The 20,281-nt window shown below is 48.6% G+C and overlaps 1 protein-coding gene across 3 annotated transcripts in view; it reads right to left on the minus strand.

Annotated features, from left to right (window-relative positions):
• LOC138527989 (glutamate carboxypeptidase 2-like) overlaps positions 1 to 20,281 on the minus strand; it is an 898,418-nt gene that overhangs the window by 216,111 nt on the left and 662,026 nt on the right. For all 3 annotated transcript variants that reach the window (XM_069639404.1, XM_069639405.1, XM_069639406.1), the window contains exon 14: positions 10,438 to 10,529. In XM_069639404.1, the coding sequence (XP_069495505.1) occupies positions 10,438 to 10,529 (92 nt within the window). The remainder of the gene's footprint in view (positions 1 to 10,437; positions 10,530 to 20,281) is intronic.

Consider the following 20,281-nt stretch of genomic DNA (forward strand, 5'->3'; position numbering starts at 1 on the left):
CACAGTCATGTCATTACACTGGACGAGAACTGGTAATTGGGGAAGCATCTGCACAGGCCCTCCAGCTAACTTGGTAAGGCGTTTGGGTGCCTTAGCAACATCCCCAGCCTGAAAAAAAGATTTATCCACCACAGTTATGCTGGCCCCAGTGTCCCTAATGGCAGGAGTCTCCTGACCATTCACCTGGACACTGTCCTTATAATACTCTTTAGTATTATCTCGGATAGAATTATAGACATCTAAATTCTGTTGTTCCCACAAACCCAGAGACACTAAAGAAACACTGGCTGAGACTCCAATGGGTTCATCAGCCAGCAGTAGAAGGTTTCCACTTGCCATTTGGACTTCCTCCTCTGGAGCGAAGGCTAAGGAGACAAGCTGGACCCTGAAGGTTTACCCTTGCATCTGGGATCTCCTTTCACATGGTCAGTAGAGCCACAAACAAAGCATTTGCCAAATGCTTTCTGGAATGGCGGCTTGTTCTGGCCACCCTCTGGTTTGGCACCAGAAGGTACACTATTCTGCTGTGGTTTTCCTTGTGGCTTACCCTTATGGTTTTGTTTGGGGCCCTCTTTGGAATTTGAGTTATTAGAATTCTCTTTTGAGTCTTTTTTAGGCTGTGTTCCCTCATCCTTTTTCTGAGTTGCCCCAGAATCCTTATGAGCAGCCCTGTCAGCAGCCTTAGCTAGCTTCCTGGAATCAAATTCCTTTGAATCAGCCAAGTGCAGTCTGAGCTCAGGAGAACAGGCATCATACATTGACTCCAACATAAAAAGATTCTTCATACCCTCAGAAGTGTTCACCTTGTAACCCTTAATCCATCCCTCTAAGTTTTTCAACCCTTCAGTCACCCAGGTAGCCCAAGGGGTACCATCATGCTTTTTGAGGGATCTAAACCTCTTAAGATACTGGGAAGGGGTCTTCCCAAATATAGCTATCAGAGCTAGTTTCACACTTTCATACTCTTTCCTATCCTCCTCCCCCAACTCCATTACCGCATCAGTTGCAACAGGGGGGAGCCTAGAGAACAACCAGGTACGTAGCTCATTACCTGTGATGTTCTGGAGCCCATGTTTATACTCAAACAAACTCAGTCAATCCAACACATCCAACTTTGGTTCATACATACCAATTAATTCCTTAGGCATCCGGGGTCTTTTGGGACTGGAACTTCTAGAGGAGCCAGAGACAGAAGCAGTTTCAACAGACAACTTTTTCATTTCTAACTCATGCTTGAGCTCCATTTCTCTGAGCCTAAGAATTTTTTGCATTTCTTGGTGTTTCTGTTCAGTTTGAGCAGTAATCCTTCTGAATTCCAAGTCTATTTTCATTTTTTCTAGTTCAAGGACTTGAGGACTTAGTGTGGGACCTGCTATAGGCCCAGTAGGTACAGCTGGTAAGGCAGACAGAGGGGTAGGGGAGACAGTTTCATTAGCCTCTCCTTCCTCTTCAGCCTCTTCATCACTATCATCAGAACTTTGATTTAGATCAACACCATTGTTGTCATCTACATTTGCTGGAGAAGTAGGTTCCTCTGAACCAGTACCCAGACTTTGGTTTTCCAGCAATCTTGCTATCAGTTCTATTTTCTTGCCTTTTACAGAAAGATTCTCTTGTCTACAGAGAGCTCTCAAACTCTTAGTATTTTCACCTGACAAGGACTCTTGACTGTAAACTTCTATAGTAGACATGCTTTTAGAAAGTTTCTTTTTAGTGGTAAGCTTTGTGGTTAGTTATCCTAAAGTGTTGAAAAGCACTCTAAACTGTATACTCGATACAAATCCCACCGCTGTACACCAGTGTTAGGCAGAAACCTGTGCAGTTCCCTCTGGGACCACTGCAAAAAGTTTAAGACTACAGGAGTTAGCAGTAAACCCAATTGGTAGTAGTCTGCACCACTCAGATTTATCTGGTAGCTGTGGCTGAGCAGTCAGACTTCTCTCAAGACGAGTTAGGCAGTATATAGAGTATACAAGATAGGGCAATTTACACAGTAGAACAAGCAGACAGAGAAAAAGGCAGGGTATGAAACCAACTCAGTACCAACACTTTTACGAAGCAAATGCAAGGCAAGCAAGGCAGGGTCTACTGTAGATCACAAAGTTCAGAGGCCAGGCCCACTCGGAGAGAGGCAAGGTGGTATGTCCCAAAAATATCACAGTGGAAATGCACTTCAAGTCTTTGTAGCAAAATGTCACAGAAAGATTGGACCAGTTTTAGAACAAAAGTTAAGGTCTGGAGGCGACCCAGTGGAAAGGTAAGGATTTAAGACACCTCACGCTAGCCGTCACAAGGGAAGCCAGGCGGACAGAGTACCTTGAAAGTGGAGAGACAGCTCCGGCAGGGGCAGTTGTTCCTGGTGGTGGATGCAAGTCGGGGCTTTGCCAGAAGAAGAGATGATTTCGTTGTAGAGGAAAGTTGAAGATCATTGCACCACCAGGGAAGAGACCAGCCGCGGAGTGCTCAGTCACAAGGCACCACCTTTTGGTCACGGTACAGTGGTTAGTGGCTATCCGGTTGCCGGGGTGCTCAGCACGGGCAATTCGACCACTAGACGTCCTGGAAGCAAAGAAAAAGCAGGGGACTGGTTGTTCCCACCAGTCAAAGGGAAGAAGACTCTCCAGCAGGGAGATCTCCTCTGTCATTGGGAAGTGGTGAGTCGGTTCAGCAGGGCTCCACCGGTGGTGTCGTCGTTGCAGGTCGGCTCAGCTTCTCCCTCATCGGATTCTTAGGTCCTGTGGCGACTTCTGAAGTCCCAGTCCCCAAAGCCCTGCTTTTATGCAGAAACCCCCATTCATTCAGCATAGCTGTCAATCAAACATGCTAAGTGGTGAGCGGGGCGGCTCACCACTTGGGCCAATCACACCAGAGTGCGACTTGAGTTGGCAAGGCAACTCAGTCCAGGGTGCCTAAACCCCCTCACACAACCCCTGTGGTACCCAGACAGAATGGCACCACTCTGGAGGGCTTCTGTGCAGAAGCCCGCCAAAAGTGGAACAAAGGGCTCAACCTTTGGTTTGGAGTTACAGAGGCGAACTCATACGCCATTTAAAAACCGAGTTCTGGCAGAAAATACCAACCGGTGAATTTATTTTAATTTAATAAACCGGCGGTATGACCGAGGCTACATAGAAAAAGTATTAGCCTCGAAGAATGGGAAAATCCTATAGGAATATATTTGCGGTCGAATTTAAAAAGTAGTATCCACTGCCACCAGCCAAAACTCGACTAGGGGGGACGGACAGGACAGTGCCCCCTCGAACAACAGACCCAGGGGTAATTGAATTGCCCCTACCAGTACGTCCACAATAGGATGGTTTGTACTGGTTCTGTTAGTAAATTTAGGTCTAGTAAAGCCAATGGTGACTTTACATGCCCTGGGAGACAGTAGTCAGTCCCAGGGTATGGAGTCTATGGTGGGGGTCAGCTAGGACACCCCAGTGTTATGGCACGGAGGGTGCTGTGTAACACACATAGCAAAACACATGAGACCCTACGGAGTAAAAGACCCCATAGCCCATAGAACACATTAACATTCAAAGAAATACCACAAATCATGTCCAAGAGTGGGAGAAAAAGAGTCTCACTCTTGGCAGGATGAAAAAAACAAACTCCAGAAATCCAGCAAAGCTGCTGGGGGACTCACTAGGTTAGGAAATTCAGCCTAAACAGAGAATTCTCCCTAACAGCAATGAAGAGAACAATGATTACAGGACTGAGAAAAATATACAAAGTAACAGAGTGGTCCTGCGAAGCGGAATCACACATTCAAAAGTCTCTGTGAAATGTTCCAAGTTATGAAAAGCAGAAAACAAAAGGCAAGAAAGTAACCGCAACCCCGAACGAGAGTTGATTGAGAGAAAAGCTATTTATATCACCTTCGTCAAAAGGGCAAAAGTAAAGGGGACATGAACTTTGAAAGATGCTAAGAGGGCAAAAGTAAAACCACAAGTACCAAGAGGCATTGGTGTTTTGAAGAATGTTGATTGTCAAACTGTTGAAAAGAATGTAGAAAAGGTCATGCAGAGGTGTACGTAAAATACTTGCAGTTTTGAAATTCTTTGACAGTAAAAGGAGATGAGGAGAGAATGTGGGGAAGGGGACTCCCACAATGAGAATGTCAGGTTTGAAAGTCTGTGCTGAACTCTGATACAGTGAAAGTTAAGTGTGAAGGACAGAACATGGGGAAGGGAACTCCCACAAAGAGAAAGAAAGGCTCGAGCCCGGCAGAGGGAAGCCTGTGCTGAACTATGATGAAGTGAAGAGTTGAATATGAAAAAAGACATGCTCGAGCCCGGCAGAGGGAAGCCTGTGTTGAATAGAGACAAAGTGAAAAAGCAGAACTGTGTATTTGTGGTAAGTCAGACGATGCCTAAATAATTGATTAGACTGTTAAAAACTTGAAGCCCAAGCCTGAACTGTTGAATTGTACCAGCAAGCCAGAGTGTGCAAGACTGATAGAACTGTGCCGTCCACCTATCCTTTTAAGAAACTCTTGAGACCCCATGCTTTTGAACGTGGGCAAGGGAGTTGTTACCTAAGCCATTTTGACATTTCTTTTAAGACACTATTTTTTCCTTTTTTTGTATTCCCTTTCCACATTTGTCATTTGAGAAGGAGGGCTTAGTATAGGCCTATTATTTGAACTAGACTGACTTGGACTCCTTTAGTTGTTCGTTTGATGGTTGAGACTACTCCCATTTTAGAGTTAAGGCCAGTTAGGAATTTCCCCAACCCCAGTAAAATGCAAAATACAGGTTTTCGAAACTTACATCTATTGTGTCTGTCTACTGTTGGTAACATGCCTTCCTTACAAGACACTGTACCGTGACATGCGTAGCCACCATGCACCTTGTTACACTTTTCTGTATTCCTCTGGCTCTTGCCAACCAAGGTTTACTCTTAAGCTGTACTTTCTGGGCCCCTCTCAGCTTTGGGCCAATACTTGGTTTCTCCTTTTTATGCTCTTCTTGGTATTCTCTTGCCTTTGCCAATACATTCCGTGGTATCAGCCACATGTAATACTTTGCTTTCATTCTATTCATGAGTATTCAACTTCCTTTTCATTTTGTGCAGAATTAAAAAGTGCTTTCAATAACTGTCAGTTCACGCAGTAATGGAGGACTGGGAGTTTCACAGCTCCTACTGCGCAGACCGGTTCAGGAGCATAGCAGGACCTCCAGATACTCTCATGGCCGATAAGGGCCCCCAGCGTCTCTTTCTCCTGCCCAACACGACTCCTGGCATCTAGGTCTCCAGCTCCTTTCTCTCCAGCCCATGCTCCTTCTCCCAATGCGACAGGCATTTTTATATCCATCAGGTGTGTTAGGAGGCCCCACGTGTGGGTCATTGATTTAAATTGCCTGACTAGGGAGCACTCGATTAGTTGGACATGCCTGGTTGTTATTGTGTTTGGAATTATCTGATTCAATAAAAGGAGAATGTATAACTCTGTTTTGTCTCTGATTGTGAGTGTATCAGTCAAATGAGGATGTGTCCTCCCAGTTGGTTTCTTCTTCGTCCCAGTACTAAGGTAGTGTTTCTGGGGGATAGTTCAAAAGGGAGAGCAAGGGCTGACATTAGCCTGCAAAGGCTTTAGGAATAGAGAGCTTATTATCAAAATAGCAAGGGGGATATAGTATCACACCTAAGGACATCCTCTCCCCACTTCCCAAGTTCCCTCCACCCAGGTGATCCTCCCTTGCATATACACTCCCAGGGTCGGGATCCAAAAGCAATGGCTTTTCCTATGCCACCTGAGAGAAGCATCCTGGGGAAAAATAAGTGTGGATGCCCTCAGGATCCTCACAGGTCCCAGACCCATTCGCATTTGTTTATCTTTCTCGGGTTCCAGACCTTTTCACACTGACTTCTTGGGTCCCAGACCCCTGTATCTTGTTTCTCTTTCTCGGGTCCCAGACACCTTTGAATTGGACACAAGTTAGCCATGTTTTTGGTTATAGACTTATTAAAAATAAAGGTTTGGGTAAAGGCCTCTCTGACCCTGCTCTAAGAACAATTTCCCTACCCAAGCCAAAACTAAGGATCTGTCTGTAAAACTCAAAACTGTCTGTGTGTCCAAAGGTTCTATTCTGACCCTCACACTATAAACTAAACAAAAAGGTGAAAAGTTAAATATCTTTAACCTTTGATGCCTTTTGAAAAAGTGTAAAGAAAGAATAAATAGCTTCAACTCAAATGTTCAAGATAAGTAGTTCTTGATCCAGAGGGTGAGTCACTTCCCCTGGATTCATCTTTATCATAAACAGTTCTATTCAAAACATTTTCTTGTATTTTATTGGGCCCACAGTGGCACTGTCGCACACAAAGTTATAGGATTCTATTCACTTCAGAATTCTTGTTGCCAGGATGTTGCTCCTGCTCATCCGGTCAACAGTCCTAATATATTTTCTTAGGACTTCTTGTTTCCACACATTTGCAAATTGCCCAGTATGCTCTACTGATGGGGCTTCTTGTATATATACCCTTATGGTTGCCTGTTATATTCACCTGCCAGGACTTCATGTGTTCATACACTGGAGATTGCTGGTATACTTTCCTGCCAAGGCTTCTTGTACTTCACTCAGTAGATATTGCCTGTTATACTTTCCTGCCAGGTCTTCTAATATTCATGCACTTGTCATTGCCCAGAATACTCTCCTGTCAGGACGTCTTATATTCATCCACTTCTTATACCCCCTTCTTATATTCATCCACTTCTTATACCCCTTTCCCCTGTCCCTTCTCGCTCTCTGCACTTGCATGCTCCGAATGTTCACATGCTCTACTAGGACCGTTTCTGTATTTTGCTCATCACTTATCATATTCCATTGACTAGCTGTTCAATTCCCATGTCTCATCCAATGAAGCCATGACATCAACCTGAAGGTTGTCTCCTCCCATGTGATCCTCCCTCATATAGCCGACCCAGGGTCAGGATCAGGTAGCAGCTGCCGTCCCTGGGCCACATGGGAGACGGTCACTGCCAGGGTATCAATAATGACTCCATTGCATTAATCGCAGGTCCCAGACTCCTCTAACTGTGTTTCTCATTCTTGTGTCACAGACCCCTTTGTATTGGCTTCTTGAATGCCTTTGAGGTCCCTGGGCCACCTCCATACTTTCTGTTTGGGCTACTGGTCTTCCACCTCGGTCTTGGGCCTCCTCACATCTTCCGCCAGTTCTTCTGCCTTGTTTTGGGGTTGCGCGTTGCTGTACGTGACTCCCCAGCACTTCCTGGGAGCCCGGCTGCGTGCATCTGCTGGACCGTCCTCCTCGGTCCTCTTCCAAGCAGTCGGGACACCGTCTTTCCTTCCATCACATCCCGGTCAGTAGCTGCAGGTTCTGCTCTTCCATCTGCTTGGTGGTTGCCTTGCTCACGGTGCATCTGGGGAGGGACTGACAATAGTTAGTCCTTCATCTCTTTTTAAGTTCCACAGAACACAAAAATAGACTACTCAATTAGAAGATCTTTTGAGTTCTTTCTGGAGCACAACTTCTTCCTCGTCTCATTATATTGACGAGATATTTCAGTGGGGTCAGTCGTGATCTTCCCAGTCTCAGTATATTGAATTAATAGTTCTGTGGAGTCGTCCCTAACCCTCTTTCTCCCAGTATTAGTGGTACTATTGCTATAGCATAAATATATGGGGGAACCAATGTGATCAGAGGGGGAATCCCTCCCCAATATATCCACCCACTGGGTACCACCCCCACGGGGACTATCGGGTAGCGGCCTCACTTCCCTGGCCTCCTTGAAAGGGTCTCCCCCAAGGGAGAAGGGATGACATCATAGAATTCCTCACATAAGCTTTAACCAACTGATGTTTGTACCATTAATAATCCCCACACCTTTCCAAATCATCAACCATGTAATAAAATAACTTAAAATTCACAATACTTTTGTAAGAATTACTTTATATTGAGTATAAAGTGATCATTATTCTAAACACCAGCTAACATTAAGGTCATAACTCCAGATATTCCAACAGTATGTCTCGAGTTGCCTCAAGTGCCACCAAAGTGACATTCTTATCCATTTGTTCCAATTCTTCTAGTTTTATATGAAATCACATTATTAATCTGTCATGTACTTTGTTCCTGTGGATGCCATTTATTGAAAAGCTAGTCCACAACTTTTACCAAAGTTTCAAAGAAATCAACACCATACACAGAGATATAGCACGGTTGTATTCTATTCTGTTCTTGGTATTGCTTTAATGTTTCAATTTCCACATATTCATTAACTTCCTTAATGAACACATTGCCCAGTTTAACATTGCCCAATTTAACAAATGTTTATCTAAAATAGAGACAATAGAGAAGAAGATGTGTATGTCCTCTGCTAGGGAGAATTCTCAAAAATGTGCTAATTCCCTCCACCTTAGAGACTGCCAGTAACTTTGCTGGATTTTGAGGACTTGTTTGGACCTGGAGAGAGTGAGACCCTTTTTCCCACTCTCTCATGTATTTTGATGTGAATTTTACCTCTGTGTTTCTTTTGGTTGTGGAGTCTGACAAACTCCATAGGCATAATCTTTTACATTGTGTCACACAGCATCTTCAGGTCAGTGACACAGGGAAGTCTTCCAGATTTCCCAAAAGTTTAACTACGTTCTCTTGGATAAACTACTGTTCCCAGAGCAGTAAAGTGAAATTGACTTTACTTACCATTGTAACTTGCCAAACCCAGAACACACTATCTTACAATAGAGTGCTGGAGAGGCTACTTAGTGTCCCCTTTGTCTAGCTTTTCATGTAACATTTTTTATGTTACCCTTTTCTCATAAAATGGTTGGTGGCCGTGGTTTCGTTTAAACTACCATGATTTGCATTTACCGCTGGATGTTTTCACAGCTGCTGTAAAGCAACCGCGGGAGCCATCTTTGTCAAAATGGAGCCCAGTCTTTTTCTTTCGGCATTTCTTCGTGGAAAGGTCCTTCTAGAGATTTTCTCTGCACGCCAAACCAGATTTGGTCTCTTTGTTCATTTCGCCTTTGGCAGGGTTTCCAAGTGAAACCTGCCTCTGGCTCCAGAGTTTCTGGGGTAGGCAGGAAGTGAGAGAGGTGCCGAAACTCCCTGTGCTTAGTCTCAGAGGAGACCAAAATGCACTCTGTGGTGACTGGCTTGCTGACTGTCCGGCAAGGACAGCCACCCTGCTGGGTGATTGACAGCTAGACTGAAATGAATGGGAGAGAACTGAATAAAAAGCGAGTCCTTTGGCTTGGAAGGCAAAGTCGACCACTGGACGAAGGAACCGAAGAAGAGCTTGAAGAGGACGCCTGCTGCAACTCCTGGACCATTGGTTTGCTCGGTGAAGCCCTGCTGCAGTGGCGAAACGCCAAGTCGCATCAACAGAGAAGCCCCTGCAAGGACGACTTCTCCCTTTGAGTTGTTGGGACCAATCAACTCCAAAGTAAGCCACTTGGACATCCATCTCGGAGCTGGTTGAATTTCCACAGAGTTGCTGCTGGAAACCGTTTAGCCAGGGAGAGGAACACCAGATTGTATGCGTTGCTTTTAAGATGGCCTAGAGCTATTGGAAGATCTTCCGGACTCCCAAGAAGCAGGACTGACCAAGCCTGTGCCCCCCTCAACAAAGTGCGGGACCCCAGATGCAAGGAAAGCCACCTCAACAGCCAGGAACCGCGGTGTTGCTATTTGCGGTAGACGCGAGGAGCTAAAACACTGAAAAGCCACTGAAAGATACGTTTGCCGGTTTCAAGTTTTGACCGTCCCAGTGCATTGCAGGAGTCCTCCCTCTTGTCCCCACGACTGAGGCCCAGGAACAGCGAGATCTGCAGAGCTGCACAGGAACAGAAGGCATCCGCTGCATCTTTTCTTCATTTCTAAGGTACTGTAAAACAAGTCTAAGAGAACTTACCTCTTACTGTAGAATTCCTTGAAACCTCTACCTTGAGTGTAAGAGTTTATTTGAGTACCTGTAACTGTGAATCTTTGTGCACCTCCACTACAGCTCACAGTTACCCCTCTTAAGATAAGCCTGGCTGCTCAACACGCTACCAAAACTGTGTAGTACAAGCTTATACAAAAGGTTGGGTTGCCTATACCTGTAGTCAGAGTTGTGTGTAGTTGTCCCAGAGGCTACTGCATACAAACTTTGCCTAACACCCTGTTCACATCTAGGCAGAGCACACCATGCTTGAGATGGATTTGGCATTGCCAGGCCAATTGTGAGATGGAAGTGAATCCAAAGTTTCTTACATGCAGTGATTTTCTAGTGTAGTTAATAATTCTAATGCCAGACTGGCACTGAAAACACCTACTTTTCCAAAGCTAGCAGTTATACAAGTCAGGGTATCGACATTTCCAAGATCACTGCAAAGCACTCTTGGTCATCATGAAGGGATGATTGTAGAAACATACCAATAACAAAATAATTGTATAGGTTGTGGTAAAGAAAGATTCATCACTTGCCTGGGATCATCTCTATGTTCTGTCCAATTATCTTTCTGGTGCCAGCTCTCGTAGAGAGATTTACTTTCGAAGGTCTCATCAGGACTAGGTATCTGAAATCATATGAAGAAGACATTACATTAGTAATTTACTTTAACATACAAGTACCACTTAATATGTAAGACATTGCATGGCGATGTATTGACACATTGAAAACAAATTGAAGACAACTGTAGCAGAGACTATAACACAATATTATAGTCTGTTTTTCAAATTACAATGATATAGTTTATTTCTAAACTTCTCATTTACATACCAAGTTTAATTTCCTCTGTCTTTCAAATTCTGTTTTATACATCTTTTTCTATTATGCTGTTCCAAAATTGAATAATAGTATAAACCAATTTCTTATTATTGCCCAACAAAATCTGTGCTCATCGATCTTTTGGTTCCATCTGTGTAGTTGATGACAGAAACAATTCCCTAAACAGGTTGCGCTTCTTGGTCAGTGCAGTACATTCCATTATTATATGAAAATGACTCTGTATTTTCAGTTTGTTTACAGAATCGACAAAATGCTATAGTCCTCAGTAATTGTTTGTTTTCGCCAGTAATTCTCGTGTTGGTAAACGAAATCTTAATCTGTTGGTCCGGAAAAAGTACAAGGTAATTAGGGGCTTTAAGGTGTAACGTAGTTATCCAGTCATTTCTAAGTATCCTTTTTTTTGCATGTTGTGGGCGCTGGGTCAGCAGTTCTTTTGAAACGTCTGCCGTACGCAATTTGTCATCCATGGTGCTTTTCCATTTGTTCAAAGCTCTGTCATTACTCGCAGTGTGTTTATAGCGCAAGATATCAATTGCCGGTATCTGATCGTCGCTCAGTCAGTTTATTATGATCCAAATCCGATGGTCAATTTGAACCGAAACCCAGTGTAACATGTTCCTTATACATAGGTAGGTGGGACCAAAGGAATACTCGAAATTCAGACTGAAGTTTGATAGGAACTTCCTTATTTCACACGAGGAAGCGTTGGATGAATACCTCAGTGGACGGGACAGAAGGCAACAAAACAGGCTAGCCTCTCCAGCATTGCTAAATATATTGTGTATAGGTCAGGGGTAATGTAACAGTTTAAGGACAGCTACTATTGTCCCAAAACATGCCCCTGTCTTCCAAAGGGAAAATGCAAGCAACCCTCCCAAGGCAAGGAATGTTAAAAGTTCACAAAAAAACTCTGTGTACATTCTTCTCTGGAGACTGGTGGGTTGAAGAGCTGAATTCCTACAAGGCCCCAAAGTCCTCACTACAATTCAGAAATGACTGCCCAATAAAATAGTGTCACTATGGAGGTGTAACACAGTGGGTTAAATAGGTTGTTCCTAAACTGCTAATATCCAAAATAGGACTTACTGTCCAAGTCCCAGAGCTCCTGTAATAGCATTCCCTAGGGGTTTACTATGTTACTTTCAAAGTCAAATATTGTATCCTGACTATGGATCACTTTTCTAGTCTTCTGAATGCTGCTGCAACAAGCAATAACATATTTTATGTAATAAATATTTCATGAGGAAACGTTATGCCTTACAACTTATGCTGGACCATTCAACTTATCCCCAAGTTGCAGGAGTGAAGGGCTTTGTGTACAAACTGTTTGTGGCTGTGGACTGCGGACTGCCGGATACTGCCTGGAATAGTGCCGTGCCTTTAAGGAACTTTGCTCCGCCCCTCCAGGAAGCAGTTGAAAAGGCTCACTACGTCGCCCTTGCGGCGTTAAGCCCTGCAGGAGTGAAGGGCTTTGTGTACAAACTGTTATAGTCAGCTATTTCCAGCTGATATATCCATCTCCAGGAGTGCGGATACTGCCTCTTCGCTACAGCAGAGAAAAGGACTGGATATATCACTGGTGAGCGGAGAGGTGAGGGGTATTCTTTGCTGTTGGCTGGTAAGACTATAATTGCTAATAGCTATAGTGGCAAAGAAGGAACAAGTTACTTACCTGTAACTGTTGTTCTCCAGCATGGGTCTGGCATGGATTCACATGCTCATGAATATTCCCTGTCGTCAGGCTGGGAATCCTCGGTAAAGAAAAAACCAGTATCAGTTTCGTTTCTGATCTGTCTTTCGTAGTAATAACCAATCACTGGTCTCTGCGTCATACTGACCACATCCAATGACTGCCCTCTACCTAAGCCCCGCCTCTGGCAGCCATCTTCAGATTTGGAAGCACGTGAAGTGGCAGTATGACCAAGTGAAGAGCCGCAGAGGGGTAGGCGGGAGGGTTCGCATGTGAATCCATGCCAGACCCATGCTGGAGAACAACAGTTACAGGTAAGTAACTTGTTCCTTCTCCAGCATGGGGTCTGGCATGGATTCACATGCTCATGAATAAAGAATACATAGCAGTACACACATGCACAACCACGGGAGGTGGCAAAGGCTCAACATTAAGCATTACATCAAACTCAACATTAAGCATCTTACCTCCTCACCAGGCTCACCTCAGGCGAACAGGTTGCGCAGCACTGCTTGGCCGACCCTGGACTCCTCCCTGGAATCCCGATCGACGCAGTAGAATTTCGTGAAGGTGTGCGTCGACCTCCACGTAGCAGCCCTGCATATGTCCAGCAGGGGCACACCAGAAAGGAACGCCGTGGTAGCTGCGATCGCTCTGGTGGAATGGGCTCTCGGACGGCCAGGCAGCGGTCGGTTTGCCAACCGATGACAGTACATGATACAGCCGGAGAGCCATCTGGAAATGGAAGCCTTCGAGAGTGCCTTCCCCTGATTGACAGGTCCAAAATTCACAAAGAGTTGTGACGTCTTCCGAAAACACTTTGTGCGGTCCACGTAGAACTTTAGCGCTCTAGCCACATCCAGCGAGTGCAAAGTCCTCTCAGCCGGCAACGAAGGCGACGGGAAGAACACAGGCAACACCAAGGGTTCGTTGAGGTGGAAGTCCGACGGCACCTTGGGCATGAAGGAGGGGTGCGTCCTGAGCACTACCCTCGTGTCGTGAAAAGTCAAGTACGGGGCCTTGCAGGAAAGGGCCTGGATCTCTCCCACTCGTCGTGCGGAGGTGATGGCCACAAGAAACGCTGTTTTCCACGACAGAAACTTCAACGGGGCCGAGTGCAGAGGCTCGAACGGAGGTCCCATGAGCTTGGTCAGCACCACGTTGAGCTCCCACGCCGGGGCCGGAGCCTTCACCGGCGGGAACGATCTGAACAGTCCCTTCATGAACTCTTTCACCAGACGATGAGACCACAAGGACGTCCGCCCCGTGGTTCTGGTGTATCGGGAGATCGCAGAAAGATGAATCTTGATGGACGCGTGTGCCAGTCCAGCTTTGGCCAGCGTCAGCAGGTACGGCAGTACTTGGGGAGCCGTAATCCGTAGAGGGTTAATCTTCTGTGCGTGGCACCAGACAGAGAACCTCTTCCATTTGTGTCCGTAGCATTTCAGAGTCGAGGACGCCCTGGCCTTTACAAGAACCTCTCTGCAGTCGGCCGGTATGTCGTATCCTCCAAACTCTAGCGCTGCAGGAGCCAGGCCTGCAAGTTCAGCGATTTCGGGTCGTGGTGGAGGATGGCACCTCCTTCCCTGGAGAGTAGATCCGCGTCCACCGGCAGCTTGATTGACGGGGACGCTGACAAGTCCAGAAGGTCCGGGAACCATATCTGCCTCGGCCACGCAGGTGCGACGAAGATCATCCTGCACCGTGACCTCTTGAGCTGGTTGATGAGCCGGATCAGCAGTGGCAATGGAGGGAACGCGTAAAGGAACAGGCCCTCCCAGGGGAACGAGAAAGCATCGCCCATGCTCCTCGCCTGGGGAAACCTGCTGGCGAACCTCCGGCACTTGGAGTTTGTCGCCGTCGCAACAGGTCGATCTGGGGTGTGCCCCACCGTCGGAAGAGGCGATCCACTAGATCCTGCCGTAGTTCCCACTCGTGGCACGAGCGCAGCTCCCTGCTGAGTGAGTCGGCAATGGTGTTTTTTTATCCCTGCCAGATGAAACGGCACCAGAAATATCCTTTGGGCGACGGCCCAATGCCACAGGTCCTGCGCCTCCTTGGACAGTGCTGGGGACCTGGTTCCGCCCTGTTTCCTGATGTAAAACATGGTGGTGGTGTTGTCGGTGAAGTTCCTCACCACCTTGCCCTTGAGGGACGGAAGGAAGGACCTGAGGGCCCAAAACACTGCACGGAGCTCCAGGACGTTGATATGTAGTGATTTCTCCGTCGGGAGCCAAAGGCCTCTTGCGTGCAGATTTTCGGTGTGCGCTCCCCACCCTTCCAGGGAGGCATCCGTGGTCACTGTCTCCTGGTGGGCTGGGGTCTGGAAGTCCATGCCCGCCGTCAGATGCACGCGGGTGCCCCACCACAGGATCGCTCGTCGGAAACTCTCGTCGAGTGTGATCCTTTCCTCGAAGCTGCCCGTCGTTTGGATCCAGCGCGCGTCCAGGAACTCCTGCAACGGGCGCATCCGGAGCCTGCACAGGGGAATGAGGTAGATGCAGGAAGACATCATTCCGAGGAGGGACTTGATGGACCTCACCTTGGCCGCGTCGGCCACCAACATCCGTTGTACCTTGCCCAGGATGGCCCTGGTCCTCTCCTCCGACGGGGAGGCCAGAAGGGACACTGTGTCGAGCCTCGCTCCCAGAAATAGTGCGTCTTGCGCGGGTACCAGGTGGGATTTGGCGTAGTTCACGGAGAATCCCAGGTCCGTGAGAAGCTGGACGGTCCTTGCCGTGTGGTCCACCACGAGCTCCCTCGTCTTGGCTCGGATGAGCCAGTCGTCCAGGTAGGGGTAGACGTGGATCCCCTCTCGGCGCAGCTGCGCCGCCACCGGTGCAAGGCACTTGTTGAAAACCCTGGGTGCCGACCGTAGTCCAAAGGGGAGGGCTTTGAACTGGTAGTGACGCCGTTGGATCACAAACCTGAGAAATTTTCGGTGCCCCCTTAGGATGGGAATATGGAAGTATCTCGAGTAGACTCCGGACCCCCGAAGCCTCTTTGGGACGAGTTCGATGGCGCCCTTCCTGAGCATCGCCTTTACCTCCAGGAGAAGCTGCGGGACGTGAAGCTCTTTCCTGGCCACGGGGGGGACGCGTGGGCACCTTCTTTGAAACTCGAGCGCGTGGCCCCGGGCTAAGGCGTCCAACACCCAACGGTCGGTGGAGATGGACTCCCACACGCTGACGAAGCTCGCCAGCCGGCCTCCCACCGGGGTGCTTCGATGGGGGCCCGACCCCACGGCCGGTTCAATCCTGTTTCGACGAGGCTTTGCCGCCTTGACCTCCTTGGCGACGACGGCGGGGTCCGCCCGACTTGCCTCGTCCCCTATAGGCCTCCTGAGACGACGAGCGGGCCGCTTGACGATAGGTGGAGAAACCGCCGCCGGAACCTTTGGAGGCGCCCTTGCCTCCGCTGCTCCGAAAGGGCGGCCGTCGTTGTTGCAGAACCCCAAGGGCCCGGGCCGTCTCCGTGTCCGCTTTAATGGCCTGAAGGGAATCGTCCACTGTTTTCCCAAACAGGTTGTTCCCATCGAACGGCATGTCCAGGACTCTGGTCTGTACGTCTTGACGGAAGTCCGTAGCCTTGAGCCATCCACGCCGCCTAAGGCACACGCCGTTGCCCAACTGGCGAAATCCCGTATCGGCGATGTCCGTCGCAATAGTGATGGCGTGGTCCGACGCCACCTCACCTTCCTGTAGGATCTCCAGGGCATCCGCCCTCTTGTCGTCCGGTAGGAAGTCCAGCAGAGGAGCCAGTTTGTACCATAGCTCCCTGTCGTAGCGGGCCAGGATAGCCGAGGCGTTGGCCGCCTTAATCGTCGTCGCTGCAGACGAGATGACCCTGCGTCCCATAGAGTCCAATTTCTTTCCCTCGCCGTCCGGCGGGGAAGTCGATGTGGAGGCCGCACCCCCCCCGCTTTCTTCCTGGCCGCCGCGGAGACGACGGAGTCCGGGGTAGGCTGCGCCCGGAGGCACAGGGGGGCCGCGTCCGGGACCCGGTACTTCTTTTCGTACCGGTCTCTTCTCGCTGGCGTCGTGGAAGGGTTCTTGAGGAGGGCGAGGCCCTCATCCCAAATGTCGTCCAGTAGAGGCACCGCGAGGACCGTCTTCCTCTTGGCCTCGCGCCGTTGATAAAGGAATCCTTCCTTTTTCTTCTCCTCAAGGCAGAGTTGGAAAAGATCGGATGCCCTGGCGATCATGGAGTGGAACGATCCAATCTCGTCGGGCGGAGAAGCCCTGGTGGGAGGTGAGGACGGAAGATCCTCGTTGTAGACCTCGTCGTCCGTACCCGTCGCGGCCGTGTCAGTCCCCGTATCATCCCCTCGAGTCGTGGACGGGGAGGAGGGCTGGACGGGGCACGACGGCTGAAAAGGAGGTGGAGGGTGAATCCTTCTTTTCTTGGGAGGAGGAACGCCAGAAGGTCCCGGTTCTGGGTCCCCCGACGGGAGTGGTTCCTCCGCTGGCAACGGTAGTCTCGTCCTTATCTCCGTGCATAAGGACTGTATAGCCAACAAAATGGCCGCCGAGTTGTCTTGCGGCGCAGCCAGAGGGGAATCCGACGGGCTTAAGACCTCGATCAGCTCTTCCTCCGAGGTTGAAGCCGAGTCTACGACGACACCCTGCCCCCCCTTTTTCTTCTCCGCCGGAGATTTCACGGGGGTCCTATCGATGGGCATAAAAGAGGACTCCCTCCGAGGTGGCAGGGAGACTCTGGGCCCCGAGGTCGCCACCACTGGCGTACCCTCCACAGTCTGAGCCAGGGCCGCCGCGACAGTCTCGATACAGGCCTTGGCCGGATGGATTAAGGCCTTCACCACCTTAGGTGCGCTCACCGCCTTATCCTTGAGGGGGGGGGGGGACACTGCCTCGCTCCCCCTCCGATGGGGCCTTCGAGCTCGACCGGGGCCTCTCCAGGAGCTTCGCCGGGTGCTCGGCCTTCCTCTTACCCGACCCAGAGCGTTGGCTCGTGGTTGATGGTACCGGGGAGGGTGCGCCCTGCCTGGCGCCCGTAGAGCCCGACCGTTCGGCGCTCCCGGTGCCAGCGGACTCGCGGTGCTTGGCCTTGTGTTGGACCCCCGTCGCCGGGGCGTCCTCAAAGGTCTTAGAAGACCGCTCGGATTTCTTCCTCTTCTTCTCGCCGGACGGGCTCTTCCCTTCCAGCCAGTTGGCGAGACGTTGATGGCGGTCCTTCATGGTCCGCTCCGACATGTTGCCGCAAAACGCAGTCCTTCTCCACGTGCGTCTTGTCCTCATGTAAGCAGTAAAGACAAAAGGAGTGTTCGTCCTCCTTAAAGACGTTCTGCAGCTGGCATCCAGGGCAGACCCTGAACAGCTTTCCGGGCGTCGAGCTTCCCTTCTCCTGGGCCATGTCTGGGACGGGCCTGAGAAAACTTCTGGAGTCCTCCAAAAGCGTAGCTCGACGAAATCTTCACCCTTGAGGGGCGCAGACGAATCCGACACGGGTCCCCGTTGATCGGATGGAGAGTCGGTGGAGCTTGAGGCTCTTTTGACCGAAAAAAACGTGAAAAAAATAGCACTAACGCTCGAGAGCAATAGCACGAGGATCCCAACACATGAACGTGCGGTAAAAATCTGAAGATGGCTGCCAGAGGCGGGGCTTAGGTAGAGGGCAGTCATTGGCTGTGGTCAGTATGACGCAGAGACCAGTGATTGGTTATTACTACGAAAGATAGATCAGAAACGAAACTGATACTGATTTTTTCTTTACCGAGGATTCCCAGCCTGACGACGGGGAATATTCATGAGCATGTGAATCCATGCCAGACCCCATGCTGGAGAAGTACTTACTGTGGTACCTTTTACAAGAGGAATAATTGTTTTGAGGACCCTTAACCCTGGGAGCAGAGACTGGCTGTGCTTCTTTGCCAGCTGACACGTATGCTAATCTCCCGGATCTGATTGGAAGCGTAAAATGGATTGTGTGTAAAGCCTTGGATGTGACTCACCGTAAACGGATGAATTATATTTTCAATTGTATGCAGTGTCAAATTTGCGGCGACTGCGGAGTCTTGCTATCTGATCCGCTGATGTTGAATCATTATTATCCGCTACTACTGGTCATTTGCTTCTCTTTTGCATCTATGAGTGGTGATTGCGGAGCTTAGCTCTTTGAGCCGCTGATGCTGACTATTATTTGCAACTGGTGTGTGTGCCATCTCTTTAGCCGTTGTCTGTTTAAGTAAAAGAGGTGATTACCACTGGTATACTTGGATTTCTGCTACTATAATAGCGCTCTATTGTGCTAATATTCATGAAGTTGCGCAGTAAGCTCAAAGCTGGGAAGGAAAATGGCAATAATGGTGCTTTAAGAAATACTGGTGATGTAAGTACACAGACTGTTGCACCAAAGGAAAATAAGATAACAGATTTTTTTCAAGGCCAAGCTACAGTGGCAGACATTCATGAGGAACCTTTATCTGTGGTGAGGCCCTTAGCAGAAGCGGTTTCAATTTTCGACGATTTTGACAATAATAACTCACTGCTTAACCTGTGCTACAGTCTTGAGGGTCAGATCGTAAATTTGGAACGTAATAAACCTATGACTGATGCACAGGTGGATGTAGAGGGCGGGCTCGGGGAAACTGATGACCCGGTCACTATTGCTGAAAATGCTGTTCTTCCCATTCTCCTGTCCCCACCCTCTCTGCCTCCTCCTCCCCACCCCCCTCTTTCTTCTAATCCAGATAGACTCTCCTGCACCCCTCGACTAAGTGGTCTGGCTGACAGGTCTATAGTGTCATGAACCGTTGTCTACGTCCTTTCTGGTCCTCCTGGTCCCTGACTCGCAGAGGATTGCATGCAGTATTCCTTACAACATGGCCGCTTGGAACGGAACGCTCCGGTTCAGTCTATGCGTTCCATGCTGCTCATCCTACAAGAGAGACACGCCCCTGCGGCTCTGCGCGTCTCAACGCTACCGCTACCTGTAGTCGGACGTGCTTTGCCGGAGTTCGATCGGGGCTCTCGCTTGATTCCTTGTTCCCAGCTCCTTGATTCCCCGTCCTATTCCTACCCTCTCCAAACTCCTGGAAAACCTTCTGCGCTCAAGTCACGGTCCTCCGTGCCTCCGAGCGTAACTTGTTTGCTTCCTGGTGTTATCCTGGACTTTCTGAACGCTCCTGGAAACTGAACCGCTATCCTCACGCTGGACGCCGAAGATCAGCGTTCGGGTCTATACAAATCCCGGACCGTAAAAAACAAGAAATCCCAGAAGGTCGCAAGTACTCAACAAAAACAGGTGAGATGGGGAGAGACTTGTGACATATAGAGTCTAGCATTGGCACTAAAGAACAGTCTGTGCTGTCGGTTGATTGAACCTTGGCAAACTGTAGCAAAAAGTTAAGGATATTGAGGCACATAATATTGCCACTAGCTTTGCCCTTAAAATCTTACTGAAATTGTGCCACAATATACTATCTATAGCTGAAAACAATACGAGTATCCTAAACCGAGTGGTGATGGGTAAAGGTGGTGTTGGCAGTTTAGATAACCATCTGCCTCCATCAGCCACGAGGATGTCGGATATACAAGGTGACGCAATCTCAGCTACGGTTAATCTGGAATCAACGTTGGTGGAGATTCTGGCGGGCGATGAGTCAGAGGAAAATGAAAACTGCCAACTACCTAAAAGAGAAATGCGCAGGAAAAAAAAGGGGAATATGGCTCTTAATAGTAAAGCAAGTGCCCCCCTCCACTGTAATCTGACCAAAGGGGAAAGAAAGAGGATGGCCAGGAAAGCTAAAAAATTGGCACTTAAATATGGAAACCTCACTTCCTGGCTGGTTGGAGCAACATATCTTAATGACAAGAAAACGGAGGTGGGGG

The sequence above is a fragment of the Ambystoma mexicanum genome, chromosome 7q (genome assembly GCF_040938575.1).
Source record: "Ambystoma mexicanum isolate Mex_15411 chromosome 7q, UKY_AmexF1_1, whole genome shotgun sequence".
In the NCBI taxonomy this organism is placed as follows: Eukaryota; Metazoa; Chordata; class Amphibia; order Caudata; family Ambystomatidae; genus Ambystoma; species Ambystoma mexicanum.